The sequence below is a fragment of the Somniosus microcephalus genome, chromosome 14 (genome assembly GCF_052327205.1).
Source record: "Somniosus microcephalus isolate GS21.2 chromosome 14, FLI_Smic_1.0, whole genome shotgun sequence".
Lineage (NCBI taxonomy): Eukaryota > Metazoa > Chordata > Chondrichthyes > Squaliformes > Somniosidae > Somniosus > Somniosus microcephalus.
Window position 1 is genome coordinate 70,931,183 of NC_141000.1, and position 16,936 is coordinate 70,948,118.

At 44.9% G+C, this 16,936-nt stretch overlaps 1 protein-coding gene across 5 annotated transcripts in view; it reads right to left on the minus strand.

The window, feature by feature from the left end:
* The window catches only part of bcor (BCL6 corepressor), a 237,208-nt gene that overhangs the window by 16,288 nt on the left and 203,984 nt on the right, over positions 1 to 16,936 (minus strand). For all 5 annotated transcript variants that reach the window (XM_086006640.1, XM_086006638.1, XM_086006642.1 and 2 more), the window contains one exon: positions 15,557 to 15,894. In XM_086006640.1, coding sequence (XP_085862766.1) covers positions 15,557 to 15,894 — 338 coding nt within the window. The remainder of the gene's footprint in view (positions 1 to 15,556; positions 15,895 to 16,936) is intronic.

Below are 16,936 nucleotides of genomic sequence, written 5' to 3' on the forward strand. Positions count from 1 at the left end.
GTGGGGACAATCTGACAAAACAGAGGCATTGGCGGGGTCGTGAGAGGTGGTGGAGAAGTAGAACTGGGTGTCAGTGTGGAAGCTGACCCCTTGTCTACAGATGATGTCCCCTAAAGAGCATCATGTAGATGAGGAGGGAGCCAATGATAGATCCTATTTAAAACAAAGACAGGATTATCAGAAGAAGAATAAAGGGGAAACTCAGATGAAATGTTTTCACACAGAAGATTATTAGAAGATCGAATGCTTTACCACAAATGGCTACAGAGGCCAAGACTATTACATAAGTTAAAAGGGAATTAGAGGTACTTGAAAAAGAAGAATTTAAAAGGGCATTGAAAATGGAATTAGAATAGGTATGTCCAGTTAAAGAGCTAATAGGAATGATGGGCCAACTAGCCTCATGTGCTGTAATTTCTACAATTCTATGAATATCGAAGGGCCGATTTTACGAATGTGCATAGAGCCTCGTCAATGGCAGTGCATGTCAGGAAATCACGGGTGTGCACTCCTCAATTTTCCATTCATAAAATAAGGCACATAAAATCGTGGGGTGTGCATCTGGAAGAAGGACTTTGTAAAATTTGCAGTTTAGAATTGTTCCATAATGTTTAATTATGGTGTCAGTATCAATTCAAATTAAATATTCAGAAGTTTAATAAGTGAAAAATCCAGAGAGCAAAGGCGGCTATCCTTTGGTAAAATTGACCCTCCTAAATACGGTTTTCAAAGCATTGTGTGGCATGTCTCGAATAAATTAGCCATATGCTAGGAAATGACATATGGTTTGTAATTGGATCCTTAGCACGTTCCCCTCTGCATTCCAAAAAAAACCGCAAGATGTCAGCTTAGAAATTGTTGGTATATTATTCATGGGTAAACTATGGGTTACTAAAACTTTCAGGGATAAGATATTCCTGCTAGTTTACAGTGAATATTATTTGCCGTCTGTGAGCTAGCCAATGGAAAAGCAGCAGTATTATTCACAGAATCACAGAAACCCCACAGTGCAGATAGAGGCCATTTCGGCCCATCAAGCCTGCACCGACACATATCCCACCCAATCCCCGTAACCCCTACACCAACACATATCCCACCCTATCCCCACGTATTTAATCCCCCTAACACTAAGGGTCAATTTATCATAGCCAATCAACCTAACCAATTATTACTTTACATCAGCTGTGAGCTGCAATTAGGAGGCAGTTAAGTACATGAAATAGGACGGAGACGAAGCTAATTAACAAACTGCTTAAGATTTAGTTGTTATTGAATGGCAAAGGTTAGTTTAACAGGCCAGGAGCTGCAAACTCTTCTGTAAAGACTCTGGAAGACAAGACACATGATTTGTAGGACTGAATGTCACCCTAGCCAGAAGCACTTTGTGCACCATATATGGGAGGAGGTAACCTAAAGCAGGTAAAAACCAGTTAGCCACCACAGTCTTGAATGTGGCTGATACACAATGCACAGCCCAGAGAGGTCTCGGGTCACCAGAATCCTGGCACACTATCAGTGAAACCCTGCAGTCAGGCAACATGCTCACTCTTCTCACAGGGGAATCGCTTTGGAGGAGTGCTAGATTAGGTGTCACATATCTGAATCAAAGCACAACCATTAAGGGACAGCATCATGCCAACTCAAGCTGCCAACATTCATGCAGTACATAATAGAGGAAATGATGTGCAACTGATTGGAACACTGTGTGAATTACTTTTTCGTCTTTGGTTACAACAGGAGCCCAGCATAAGGTAATAATAGATGGCATTTGAAGAACTGAATATGAAAGTGTGTCTCAAGGTGGTTGGGCAGTTATTTGGTAAATGTGGTTTAAGAAATGGGGTTGCTGTGGCACTCCTTGGAAGGCATCCCTACTTAATGCCTGGTGCACTAGTTTTCCTTGCTGCATTGCTGGTACTGCTGCTAATTCCTCATTAGCATTTCCATCTACCTAATCTACCATGCTTTTGCCATTCTGGTCTTCAAGATGCATGCTGAGGTTTCATTTCGTGGCAAAGTTATAGAGCATGCAGCGGACAATTATTCTGGAAACCCTGGGGGTTATACTGCAAGACTTTCTGTTCAATCCAGTTTTGTGAGACATTGCTTCAAGATACCAATGATACATTTGATAATTCTGGTTGTAGCATGAGCTTTGTTGCACCTGAACCCCATTTTGGTCCATGGTCGACATATGGATGCCATGAGCCACAGCTGCAAAGAGCAGCCTTGGTCTCCCAGATGCCATCTTCCCACTTAAATATGGGTGGCATAATAGATTGACTTAAAATGGATCATTGTGAAAACTTCCAGGGCAGCAGGCATTGACTTACATGATTCTGCACTAGGACACATACCATCCCAAAGTGGATACATAAACTCCCTTTTGGTGATTGGGAGAGAAATTCAACTCGCACGGTTACCAACACAATTTGGCATGCACACCCAAAGAAGTCAGCCTGAGACCAGCTCAAAATTGGGCCTCAGGCCTCATCTACATGAAACCAGTGAGCCGTGGATGCCAATCGGGCATCCCGATGCAGCTCACAGGTCGAGGCCATAGGAATTTAGGGCAGCTCCAATGCCAAGCCAACCCACAGGTAGGTCATCAGAGGACGAACCTGGCCTGCACTATTTTTGCGGAGCCACGAAGAGAACTTCTGCTCCTGCAGAAATTCAAACGATTAAAATGTTTGCACAGCTTTTGTGGCGAGCCTGTGGCAGACCTCTTTAAGGACTGAAGACCCGGAAAACTGGGCTGCGCATGATCCACCCATTTGTTCTCAAATTTTTCACCAGGGTGCTAAAACCAGTGGTAGGACCCTGATTTGCAAATTCCAGGTGCCTAACACCCATTTCAATTTGGCAGCTGGCACATTTCCAGGGGAGATCAGGTGTGAGAGATCACAACCTGAAATTAGTCTCTCCAACCTTAATTTTTTGCCCCAAAAACAGGCGAAGCAAAGTTAAATTCCCCCCCCCCCGCGGCCACTGTGTCCAAGGTACTAAATGGCAATATGAGTGCAATTGATGACTCTCTGGGAAATCCAGCAGATCTGTTGGAATGTGTTGCCCTTACACATTGCTGCCTTTGGTCAGTGGTAAAAGGAATGAAGTGTCGGCTCTGCTAATAACGTCTCTGTAGCTTTCTTGATACATCTGTGGACAGTTGACCCCAACACTAGTCTGGAAGGAGTCGGATACCTTTAAATTGGGGGTCATATTGATGGCTACTACCATACAGATGTTACATGATGTACAGAGAGCTTCATGAAGGAGATGACACAGCTGAGTCAATGCCTCCCTGTTAAGTTTCAGCCTTCTTAAGCACATCTCTACTGCCATTACAAGGTATCTGTGCTTGGTATAGGAGACCCACTGTGCAGTGGAGTAAAGTGGTTTCATGAATGTCTCGTTATCTCACGTGGCAGGCCTTTCCTGCTCTTGCTGGTCCTTCTCTACCATGTCTAATGTTACTTGAGCAGTGGTTGTAGTAGCCACAAAGCTAGAACGTGGAAAGAAAATTTCAATCGTAAAACAAAGACACAAACTTTCTCCTAGTAGTCTCTCCCTTAACACCTGTTGGCAAGATTAATGCATTATATTAAAATGCATTCATACTATAATATGGAGCAAGTCCCATTAAATACCCATGGTGGCCCTTAGTTACTGCATCACATGTTTTGAGCTCTTTAGTGCTCACACACCACTTTCACCCTCCAGCGATACTGTTCGTGCCATAAAGTGCAAGAATTGTACCGCACTCTTGCCATTTCTGCCCCTTGTTTCTCAATTGTCACTGGCATAATGCTTTATGCTGACAGCAGTTTCCAGGTCATTATATGTTACAAGAAAAAGAAACTTACATTAAAAGCATTTTATTGAAGTTTTGAATCAAGATTATTTTAGGTACTGAAAGTAAAGGGCATAAAGTATGAGAAATTTGCAAAAATTCTATTTTTTTCTTCACAATAAAAGTGTGCCATATCGAATTTAAACCTTCAGTTAATAAAAAATGCTGGAACTGAATTATGAAATTAAATACTCAGTATAATTAAATACCTGATACTGTGTAAAACTATATATACAATTTGAGTATCCAACATAAATCTATCTTCAATTAACATTTCAGTAACTTGCATTGAAACCCTATTCATATTTCAACTGCAGATTTGCACTGTGACCGTGCTAAGTTATTGGCCTGGAAATTGCGATCGGAGGCTTGCCGCCGGCCGGCGTAAGACTTCGAACTGGAAAAAAAAAATGAACTTACCTGGTGTCTCCAGAGCTTCGAACTCTTCGGGTCCTGGGCCTGCAGGCGTATGCCTGCGCAAAGGCCCACGGATCCCGGGGCACATGCGTTTTGCAAGGGTCCCTGGGATCACGTGGGCCAGGCCAACCAATCAAAAAAGGGGGATTCCTATGATGCTTATGGAGATTCCATTTATGTACGGAATCCCCATAAGCATAATAGGAATCCCCTAAAAAACACATTACACACCAGTTAAATAAAAATAAATGATCACATGTTCAAAATTAATTAAAAGACCCTTTAATTAAGCATTTAAAATAAAAATTGCATTTTTTGAAAAATAAATTAACATTTTAAAACGGGCCAAAATTTACCCAAACGAATTTTAAATGTATGTGTATGTTTAAATCATTAAAAAAAAAATTATTTTAACATTTATTTTAACCCTTATGCTGGTAAAAGAAAGCCTTATGCCTGCTTTTACCAGGCATAAGGGTATCGTGGGCAGTAGCTGGGCAGCGAAAGTGATTTTGTAGCAGATGCGGTGGATCTGTCCAAGTGAAACTTGACAGATCACAAGTTCCGGGTTTTCACGCATGCATTACGCATGTGGAAACCCGAAACTTGCGGGGCCATTCTGAAGGTTGTGCGTATGCTGTCAGAAGCACCGTAAAATCCGGGCCAATATGTAGGGTGTAGCAAAATCTCCTACTTCTTGTTCTCAGAACTGGGCTGAGCTGCAAGACAAAGAAGTTTGTATTAAGCCGATATAAATGGAGGTGACTCATCTATTTTTTTTGTAGAAAAGGAGAACTCTGCATGTGTTAGGTTAATAAATTAATAGTGTCCAGCATAGTATAGTAACTGGGCCACTATCGCTGTTAACCCAAGGAAACCACATCCAGTTCTGGTTATCCTGATCTGTATTGAATATTATCTGTATAGCCTGAAGTATAAGCAGGCAGAAGAAATTGTACATAGTATGGACAATAGTATATTTGCCTCTTTTTCTCTCCAGCAACAAATTCTGTAAAATGTTGAATTTTCCATTCTACAATAGAAGTTAAAAACAAACTCTCTAGATAAATAAGGTGGGTGGGGGTAGTGTGGGGGGAAAGAGGAATTACTCCTCGTTATGCAGACATGTTCACAATGTATATCTGAACTCCAATCTCACTTAGGACAGGGCTCCAGAATATAATTTTTGCAGTGCCCTAGACTGTCACAAATTTACTCTCTCTTTCCTCAAAAAGAACTTAAAAATATTATTGTGCAGCATATCCCATACCAATTAACCATATGGTAGCACATGGCAAAATCTCACACAACAAATATTAGAAGTGGCACATGGCTTGTAATTGGATCCTTAGCAAGTTCTGTTCCACATTAACCAAACAAGCCCTACAGGTGTGTGTACAGAATTGCTAACCAAGAAAACAAGGAACCAGGAAATTTATGCTAAAGTGTGTAATTACCATTAATTGTCTCCATCCATGTGTAACTTCCACCGGATGTCAAATGAAATTTCAAAATGTATGACACAACAAGCCTCTTTTTATCCAGTTTTTAAAGTAATTGTACACAATTGAAAAATTAGATAAAATAAAATTTAGGATTTTGATTTTTGAAACCCAGGCTATTTTAATATCCGACAGGTGCATTAGATGGATTTGATTAGGTAGAAGAAAGTAATTAATATTGAACATTTCGATAGCGAAAAGTTAAACATGCCCAGACTTTGTGGTCGGTGGCGTAATTAAGAATTATGCCGTCCGCATCCCAACCAAATGCACACTTAGCTGTTGCGAGGCCCCAAACAAAAAGTTGCTGTCAGACACTGCAGAGTTGAGGGCAGCATAATGGCCCACGGATCCCGGGGCGCACCGTGTGCGGAAACGTACCTGGGATCACATGGGCCGCTGCTCCAATCAGCAAACAGAAGGTCTCATCTATATATATAAAAAAGCGGCTCTTCTGTCTGTCTGTCTGTCTGTTCTCTATACGTTTGAAAGTTACAGAGCGTACCGACACGCGCGTCGCCTCAAAAGAAAGCTTGCGATTCCGGACCGGTCATAGGCGTATTTACGTTTCGGCTGCACAAAAATCCCGCCCGCGGTATCCGAAAAACGTTCAGCCTTCCGCTCATTAGCATCTCATTAGCGACCGTGTGACGTCGAGGCCGACCAATCGGACGGCGGGTTCCTTCCTACAGTTGAGTGTCGAGTGACTCGACGATTGACCAATCCTACGCTTCGGTGACCTGACCGGTCGACCAATTGGTGCGTGTGTGGGCGGGCCTTATCCTTCTGAACCGAGGTGAGTGGCCGCCATCTTGATTTTTCACGATTTTTTCCCCCACACTTTCAGTGTGTTAGGGAAGTAAGGTAAATATTTGAATTATGTGTTAGGGAATTAATTAACAATTTATTTGAGTTTTATATTGTGTTTAGCAACCCCCCCCCTCCTCCTCACCCTCGCGCAGGGGGGACTCGGGGCCTGAAGCTCAAAAAATTTCTCTCTCTTTCTTCCCTCTCTCTCTCTCCTTCTCCTCTTCCCTCTCTCTCCTTCTCCTCTTCCCTCTCTCCTCTTCCCTCTCTCTCCTTCTCCTCTTCCCTCTCTGTCTCTCTCTACTTCCCCCTCTCAGGTTTCACGGTGTCGCGGACGGAGCGCGGGCGGGTCGCCCGAAGTTTCCCGCTCGCTAACGGCCGCCAAGCCGCCCTTGCCTGCTCCCCGCGGGCCGCCTCGCGCCGCCCGCACTGACCGCGCATGCGCCGCCCGCACTGACCGCGCATGCGCCGCCCGCCCGCAGCGGCCGTCCATCAGCCGCGCGATACGCGGGGGACCTCAGCTCCGGTCCGTCCCGGCCTCAGAACCCGACCGCGCCTTAAGCGCTAGGCCCCGCACGGCCGCTATCGCAACGGCACCGGACCTCAGGCGCTAGGCAGGGGGAGGGGCCGGAGAGAGGGACAGAGGGGAGTGGGGGAGCGGGGGAGGGGAGGGGTGGGCGAGGGGAGGGGAGGGAGGGAGACAGGGGAGGGGAGGGAGGGAGAGGAGGGGAGGGGAGGGAGAGGAGGGGAGGGAGAGAGGGGAGGGGAGGGAGGGATAGGACAGGGAGAGGACATGACAGGGAGAGGACATGACAGGGAGAGGGGGGACACACAGGGGCAGGGAGACCAAGCGCCCCAAAATTGCCCTCGCAACGCGGGGCTCCCCAGCTAGTTATTTATAACAGAGATGCTTATGCACATTAAATCCTGGAAGGCTGTAGTAATGAGGCTGCCCCTATCATTCTTTTTCTCTCTCTCACATGGCAGCTGTTGATCATCCTGCCAGTGCCACTTACACCTCATCTAGAGTCATCTTTTGTTTCTTAACTTGTCACATTACCATCTCCTTTTGCCTTGCACCATCATCCCTGTTGTCTCTTAATCTCTCCTGCCTTCCATCCTTCCCTTTTGTTCTTTCCTCCCCTCCCCCTTCTCCCTGCCCCTACACTTGCTTAAAAACCTGTTACATCTCCAACTTTTTCCAGTTCTGACGAAGGGTCATTGACCTGAAATGTTAACTCTGTTTCTCTCTCTACAGGTGCTGCCTGACCTGCTGAGTATTTCCAGCATTTTCTGTTTTTATTTCAGATTTCCAGCATCCGGAGTATTTTGCTTTTGTGTAGTAATGAGGGTTTTTTTCTTCCTTTTTTTCCACTTTCTGGACGGATTGTTTTTAAGATTAATGAACTCCACATAGATGCAAAAAAAAAACATTTAAAAAACCTGAGAATTGCTTCCTTCAAAAATCTAGTGGAATACAGTTCTTTACTTATCATGGACAAAATCCCGTGGGTCATATGTAAAGGCTTTGATTTCCGGCCTCATATAAGCTTATAAAATTACTTGGATTTGTCAGGAGGCATCTCCTTACACTGTGCAAACAGGCCCTGTGCCTGTTTGTGTAGTGTATGTACCTTTAAGAGGGAACTACTTTTACAGCTCCTGTATACTGTAGTACCGGCAGTGACCACACCTGTATATAAGCCTTGAGCATGCCTCTGTACCCCCAGTCTTGAGACTACCCTACTCCAGTAAATACCTGTTGATTGTTAAGTTACAGCATCCGTGTGGTTATTGAAAAACATCATACTCTCCGAATCACGGATCTAACAGTGGCGACGAGCGTCGATTCGAATCTACCTGCAACTCTGCATTTCCCTTCGAGGATTCGCTCTGGGGGGGCGGTGGAAGAAAGTCGAGGCCAGAAGCAGGGGCGTCGACCACGAGCAACCGCCCAGTCGTCCGACAGAGAGTGAACATCGCAGGGGAGGCTGTGGAGAGCCGGGCTTGGTTCCCCAGCCACGACGATCAGCAACAGACTGACGACAGGTACAGCGCAGACCCTTCCCGGACAGCGGCGACTGGAGCCGACCGACGGCGGAGAAAAAGCCGAGCAGCGTCGACGGGGTAAGATAGAGGGTGAAGCACACAGGACGCAGCCGGGGGTTGAAAACCGAGCGGCGTCGAGGAAAAACAAAACGGAGAGAGGGTAAAACAGCAGCCGGGTTCAGGACCGAGCGGCAGAAACGGGAAAGGCGCACAGAAAAAAAAACGCGCAGAGCACAGCCAGGGCTCAAGGGCTGAACAGTGTCCGTGGGGAGAAGAAGGGAGAGCGCGGGAGACGCCATTGAGCCGCGAAGAAGGAAGAGCGCAGGAGGCGCCATTTTTAGAAGCCGCAGCGGAGAAGAAGGGCGAGCGCGGGAAGAAAGGAAAGCGCGGGAGACGCCATTTTGTGCCAGTGGAGAAGAAGGGAAAGCGCGGGAGACGCCATTTTTGACAGTTAAATCACACCCAGGGATGCCGAAGAGTGGCAGTATCTCTACGTTCGACAATGAAGTCGAAGATTGGGCAACATATGTGGAACGTATTTAGGTGTACTGCAGGGCGAATGAAGTGCCAGATGCTAGGAAAGCACTGGTTTTGTTAAATTCCATGGGTGCAAAAACTTATGGGTTACTGCGAAACCTAATAACCCCAGAGAAGCCTGTGAACAAGAATTTCGAAAGCATAGTAGAAATCCTACAGGACCACTTAAACCCCACACCGCTGCTGATAGCAGAACAATTTAAGCTCCATAAAAGGAACCAACACAAAGACGAAAGCAATGCTGAGTACTTAACGGAACTGCGCAAGCTATCGAAACACTGCCAGTTTGGAGTGGGACTAGCAGATACGTTAAGGGACAAGTTTGTGTGTGGGCTGCAAAGTGAAGGAACCCAGAAACGGCTGCTATCAGAAAAGGATCTTACGCTGGACAAGGCTTTCAGTATGGCAGTATCACACGAAGCAGCCGCAAGGGGCGCTGCAGAGATACAACGGAGACCGCAAGAATATGGCACCAATGAAATGTCCTATGGAACAGGGAAGTGTTATCGCTGCGGCAGAACAACACACGACCAGAAGGATTGTTGGTTCAAGGACCAAGTGTGCAGACAGTGTGGAAAAGCAGGACACATAGCAAGAGTCTGCAGGTCTGAGAAGAAAACCAACAGCAAGAAATCTCCATAGGAGAAGTACAAAAAGGTACACAAGGTGATGGACAGTAGTTCAGACGAACAGAAAAGTGACACAGACTCCGGAAGCAAGGAGCTGGGTTGTCTGAAACTACATAAGGTAACCAAAATGGAGGATCACCAGACTATCTGGGTTACACTCAAGATGACGGAGTCCAAGTGAAAATGGAATTGGACACAGGATCAGCCCTAACAGTCATAAACCAAAGGGACTACAAGCGGCTATTTTCACATATACCCTTGAAAGCTACAGAGATTGTCTTGAAGACGTACACGGGGCAAAAAGTCTACCCCAAAGGAAAAATAAGGGTGAAAGTGATATACAAAGGCCAGGAAATACCTAAAATGGACATATATGTATTGCCAGATGGAGGACCACCACTGCTAGGACGTGAATGGATCCGGAAGATACAATTAGACTGGCATTCCATACAGGCACTGAAGGTTGAGGCCAAAAAGGATGACGACGTCACACCTGGACGACTGTCAAAAATGCTAACTGACGCAAAAGAAGTGTTCCAGGAGGGACTCGGAACACTAAAAGGCATAACAGCAACGATTAAAATAGAGGAAAATGCAAGCCCAAAGTTTCTTAAGGCCAGACCAGTGCCTTATGCGATCAGACCAGCTGTCGAAGCAGAGCTGGAAGGGTTGGAACGTTCAGGCGTACTGTCCAAAGTAGACTGGAGCGAGTGGGCTACACCCATCATTCCTGTAATGAAGAGGTCGTTGAGTAATACGCCTGGGGAACCAAAGAAGGTCCGCATCTGTGGGGATTTTAAGGTGACAGTGAACCCAGTCCTTCACACGGTACAATATCCGCTTCCACGAATTGAGGATATTTTCGCCTCGCTTTCTGGAGGTAAACGCTTCACCAAAATTGGTCTAGCCCAGGCGTACTTGCAAATGGAGGTAGAAGAAGCCTCGAAACAATACCTTACGATCAACACTCATAAAGGTCTCTATCAATACAACCGGCTGGTGTTCGGGGTAGCATCGGCTCCGGCTATTTGGCAAAGGGCGATGGATCAAGTCCTGCAAGGGATTCCAGGGACCCAGTGTTATTTGGACGACATCCTGGTCACGGGCGAAAATGACAGTGATCACCTCACCAACTTGGAGAAGGTGCTCACCAGATTAAAGGAATATGGGCTACGAGCTAATTGCCACAAGTGCGAGTTTTTCCAGAAGCAGATCTCGTATTGTGGCCACGTCATCGATGAAGAGCGGTTACATAAGTCCCCTGAAAAGATTGAGGCAGTAGTCAAGGCTCCAGCACCGGAAAATGTGTCACAACTGAGGTCGTTCCTTGGGCCGGTAAACTACTACCATAAGTTCTTACTAAATTTGTCCACGGTATTACACCCACTGAACACCCTACTGCAAACAGGGGTACCATGGAAGTGGAATGACGAACGTAGACGAGCTTTCCAGAAGTGTAACGAATTGATCACATCAAAAGAGGTGTTGGCCCATTTCAACCCAGCACTACCAATTCGTTTGGCATGTGATGCATCACCCTATGGTATTGGAGCGGTGCTGTCGCACAAATTCCCAGACGGGTTGGAGAGGCCAGTAGCCTTTGCGTCTCGGTCACTAACCTCAGCCGAGCTCAACTACGCCCAGATTGACAGGGAGGCCCTCAGCCTAGTATGGGGAGTAAAAAAATTCAACCACTATCTGCATGGGCAGAAGTTCACCTTGCTGACTGACCACCAACCACTTGTCTCCATCTTTAATCCTAAGAAGGGCGTTCCAGTGATGACTGCACAACGGTTATAAAGATGGTCCCTGTTTCTAGGGGCGAGTCAATATGAAATAGAATATAAAGGCACGAAACAGCATGGAAACGCTGATGGGCTATCGCGCCTGCCACTGCCTACTGTGGAGGAAGCACCAGCAGTGGACCCTATCGAGATATTTTATTCGTCAATAATTGAACGATTGCCAGTAACGAACGCGGATATAGAGAAGGAGACCTGCAATGATCCGACGCTGTCTCGGGTATATGATTTGACGGTGAGGGGATGGCCAACACATGGCGACTCACTGTTGCCAGCATTCTCATCCAGAAGAGAACAGCTGTCAGTATGCCAGGGGACAGTGATGCGTGGATCCAGAGTGGTGATTCCACCCAAGTTAAGGGAGAGAGTGCTAAATGAGCTTCATGAAGGTCATCTGGGGGGAGTGAAAATGAAAAGCCTTGCTAGTGCTTATGTGTGGTGGCCGGGAATCGATCAACAAATCGAAGACCTGCTCAGGATGCCAGAAGGTCCAAAATGCACCACCACATGCCCCTCTACACCCATGGGAGTGGCCCTCCTCTCCATGGCAACGGGTGCATATTGATTTCGCTGGTCCATTCATGGACTCAATGTTCTTAATAGCAGTGGATGCTCATTCAAAATGGCCTGAGGTGATAAAAATGTCCTCAACCACTACAGAGAAAACGATTGCAGTCCTACGGACCATATTTGCCAGGAACGGCTTGCCAGAGCAGATTTGCTCTGATAATGGACCACAGTTTGTGTCCGAAGAGTTTCAAAAATTTATGAGAAGGAATGGGGTAAGGCATTACACATCCGCCCCGTATCATCCAGCCACAAATGGATTGGCTGAGAGGTTCGTACAAACCTTTAAGAAGGCGATAAAGGCCATGTGCGACGATGAAATTCCACTACAGCATAAGGTGGACAATTTCTTATTAGCCTACCGAAACGCGACACATGCAGTTACCAACCAGACCCCGGCCATGATGTTCTTTAACCGAAGGTTGAGATCTCGTCTGGACTTGCTCAGACCAGATGTGCGAAGAAATGTTGAGGATAGACAATTCCAGCACATCAATGAGAAGCTGACAAGGAGCTTCAATGTAGGACAACCAGTCTTGGCCCGTGACTACCGAACAGAGAAATGGCAACCCGGAACGATATGCACAAGGCAGGGGCCATTAATGTACACAGTGGATGTCGGGGAGAACATTGTGAGATGCCACGTCGATCAGATCTTAGCGTCACAGGAACGAGTCAACCCCATGGCTCGCGTACCTGGGGATGAACCCGACATACCGGTAGCATCTACCTCCGAACCAGTAGCAGTGGAAACTGATGAACTAACCGACGAACAGGGGCCAGAATCGCCTCCGCACCAAGAACAAGAACCTCAGGAAAGGCGCTCTCCCGAAAGGATCAGGAAGCCGCCCCAAAGACTGAATCTATAAATGGACTATTGTTGTTTAATGTACATGTTAAAGTGTTAATTGTTATTTGAATATTATGGGTACAGCTAATCTAAAAGGGGAGGAATTGTAGTGTATGTACCTTTAAGATTGAACTACTTTTATAGCTCCTGTATACTGTAGTATCAGCAGTGACCACACCTGTATATAAGCCTTGAGCATGCCTCTGTACCCCCAGTCTTGAGACTACCCTACTCCAGTAAATACCTGTTGATTGTTAAGTTACAGCATCCGTGTGGTTATTGAAAAACACCATACTCTCCGAATCACGGATCTAACAGTTTGCACCAGCCATAAAAAGTTTTATACGTAATTGCTGAGCAGTTGGTGGGCAATTAGTCCTACTCTGCACGGGCAATTAGTCCTACTCTGCACCAGCAATTAGGGCTTCAATGTCGGTGCGGATCATCTGTCAAGCCGGAACTTGACAGACTGCAAGTTTGAGATTTAGCATGGAAATCCCGAACTTGCTCTCCATTTCAAAGGTGGTATGAATGGAATTCTACGCACGAGTCTGGTGAGAATAATTCAGAGTACACGGCCCTACCAACTGCAACATCCAGGCCCATGTATATTTACTCTTCTTCTGACTACCACCACCCCCATTCCAAAGGGTATATGGTTCCATGGCCACTAAAGCCCCTTTGGTCTGTCATCAAGCGGCCATTCTTCAAGTGGAGCCCAATCCTGTCCTTATGTGAATTCTATACACACATACTTTTCAACAGTGACCAATTTAGTGATCAAGAATGGAAACCCTCGCTGATTTCTCCTCTAAATTGGGGACGCTAAAGTAGCACTCCTACTGTTGTCTTGACTAAAACAGCTCAACACATCACAGACTAAGGATTAAATCTGTGACTTTCCTATCTTGTACAGTTCACTATTACACTACACGGTGACACTTTTTATTTAGCCTATGTTGCATCCATTGAAACTGTTTTCCATTACAATCCGGGACAATAGGAGGATGGCTGTAGTTGTTTGAGGCTAGTTGTTGGGTCATTGATGGATACTCAAGGACAGGTTACAAAGGACACACACAGTATGGAGGAAATACTAAATGAGTACTAAAAATGCTTTGTGACCTTTCTGTGAGATGTAATAAGGCACTATATAAATGCAATTATTTCTTTTCAAAAGGGCTATGCTCCCTCAGATGAGAATCTTAAAAAATTAACATATTTAAATGCACACAAGGCAAAAATGTTCACTTATACACCTAACGATACTAGAAGTGAGGGTGCAGTACCTCTGCTACACCACTATCTTGGTGACAATAACAGCAATGTTGTGATGAAGCCTATACAGTGCCAAAAAATAAGACTAAGTGCACTTGGCAGCACTAGATCAACTGTCTCCATTCTCAGCAGTTGGTATACTATGATCCTGTGGCATGGTAACAGGCAAAGGTAAAGAGAGAAGACAACTGGGAGTGCCTCCACTGAAACCAAACCCTCAGTGCTAACTCAGCTTAGAATGGAATTCTACTCAAGAGTCTGGTGAGAATAATTCAATAGCAAAGTTTGGTAAAAATCTAATAAATAATGTTTGTGTTCTTGATATACTCTAACAGTTTTACATGTGAAGACGTACTCTAATAGGTACACATGGTCAAATATGTCAATGAAAAAAGAGACACTGCAGTAGTGAGCATGCCATTTTTGAAAGCACAATTTTTTGAGAGGACAAGACACACAAGCCTAAAAATTACTGTTGCTGATAACCATTGAGCATTTAATGCATTCACAAGACATTCCTAGCAGAAATGTTAACCCATTAAGAAGATAAATGGGTTAACATCCAGATTAAAATAGGAGAGAGCATGTCTTCATCTTCTAATACAGTCTACAGTAATTTCTAAGTATCTATTCTAAGTTTCCTCACCTCCTCTCTCTCTCAGTGATAACTTATGCTGGGGTACAGTTCCCTGAGCAGCCTTTCAATACCTCATTCAAGTGTCTATTCTTTAGTGAGTTTTGACAAGACATTCAACTACTGGGGGCACCACATCAGAGCCCAATCTTACCTCACCTCATGTCAACACATACATTTGAGCTAGCATTACTGTGTAGCATTCAGGAGCAGGAAACTTAGCTGATCATTCCCCTTCCCAGTCTGATGGTACTGAGGCCGATGGTACTGGCCAACTGGTGCCCTGGCTGACATCTGATCATTCAGAACAGATCAAGGACCAAATCTGGAACCTGTGTGGTCTGGATAGTTCAGTACCACACCAATTAGTGTAATTTCAAACTGAACTGTCAGACGAGCTTGGCCATATGATACTTAACCAATATTTGATGAATTATTTTTAAATTACTGCGGGTGTTTACGCAGTCTGCCCTCACATAAATAAGTAACAAATGTTATGATTTTTGTCATCTTATTGTGACCTTTATCTATACCAGACGATAGCTCCTGTAACAAATTTGCACTATGTTCCATGCCTGTGATTGCTACACATCATATCCTGTGAGAAAATACAAATAAATTAAGCTTATACCTTGTCTTCTGAGCTCTCAACATCAGTTGAGTCATCTGCTGTCAATGATGATCTTCTTTTATCCTGACGCGTTAGGTGTTTTGTTTTACACTGGCGCTTTCCTGAAGGTTTCTCTCGTTCCGTTTTTGAATACTTTGGTGAAACTGGTGAATATAGATGGTCCTCTTCCTCTCCAGAACATAAGACACCCAGTTTGCGGCTTTCCTTGTTTTTTTGTCGTTTAGTTGATAATCGTGACACTGGTGTGCTGGTTGAATTTTGCTGTATTTGCCAGTTGCCGTTTGTTGTGCCAGATGGAACTGTCCTTTTCCTTGGAGATACTGGAGGTGTAGAGAAACCTAAAAAAATGTTTACATAATTTTCAGTAATCAGTTCTTGAAATTTAGATTTAACGAATGATTTTCATAACCTTAGGACAGTACCAACAAACTAGTTAATTTATATAATTTGAACACTGACCACAATTTTAATTTTTTTATATCATTCTATAGATGTTATTGGAAACTTCACAAGCAACATGGTATTTTACACAGATGTGAGAACACTCAGTGGTCAGCTGCAGAATTCAGTATTCCAAAATTAAAGGACATTTCATGTGGGCTTACTATAAGACACGTGTCCATGGAGAAGAGAACAAGACTGATTTCTGCATCAATTCGGCACCTCTAATGTAAGCAGGGCAATGTTTGCAAATGTCCGATCTGATACCTGAAACTTCAGGTTCAGTGCATCAACATAGAATGGATGACCATCAGACATAATTAATGCCTGTGATTGGTTGTTCACCCATTAGGGGGTGGAAAATTCTGCTTAAAAGGGCCAATACTGCACTTTGGGTGGAGGGTGGAATTAGCTTCTCAAAGCAAAGAACTCTGTCAGTGAGCGGTTATGGTAGCAACCAGGTGCCCGGTGCTGATGAGGAAGTGGAAGTTTTGTTGCAGCAATTGTGTCAGAGGAAGAAGGTCCTTTTACACACCGATGACAATCAGTTAAGTTACAGGATGGGTTAGGTTCCTCGTCAGGAAGTGGCAGATAACGTCAATACTTGCAGCAAAGTGCAGCAGTTCTAGCTTCAATGCCAGAGGTTTAATGACCTCACTAGGAGTACCAAGGTAGGGTACCCTAGTGTAACCTCATTAATATCCAGCGTATCTATCTATATATATAAAGCGGCTCTTCTGTCTGTCTGTCCGTCCGTTCTCTATACGTTTGAAAGTTATAGAGCGTACCTACGCGCGCGTCACGTCAAAAGAAAGCTTGCGATTCCGGACATAGGCGTATTTATGTTTCGGCCGGACAAAAATCCCGCCCGCGGTATCCAAAAAACGTTCAAAATTCCACTCGTTAAATGGGAAAAGTTCCGCTCATTTGTTCATTAGC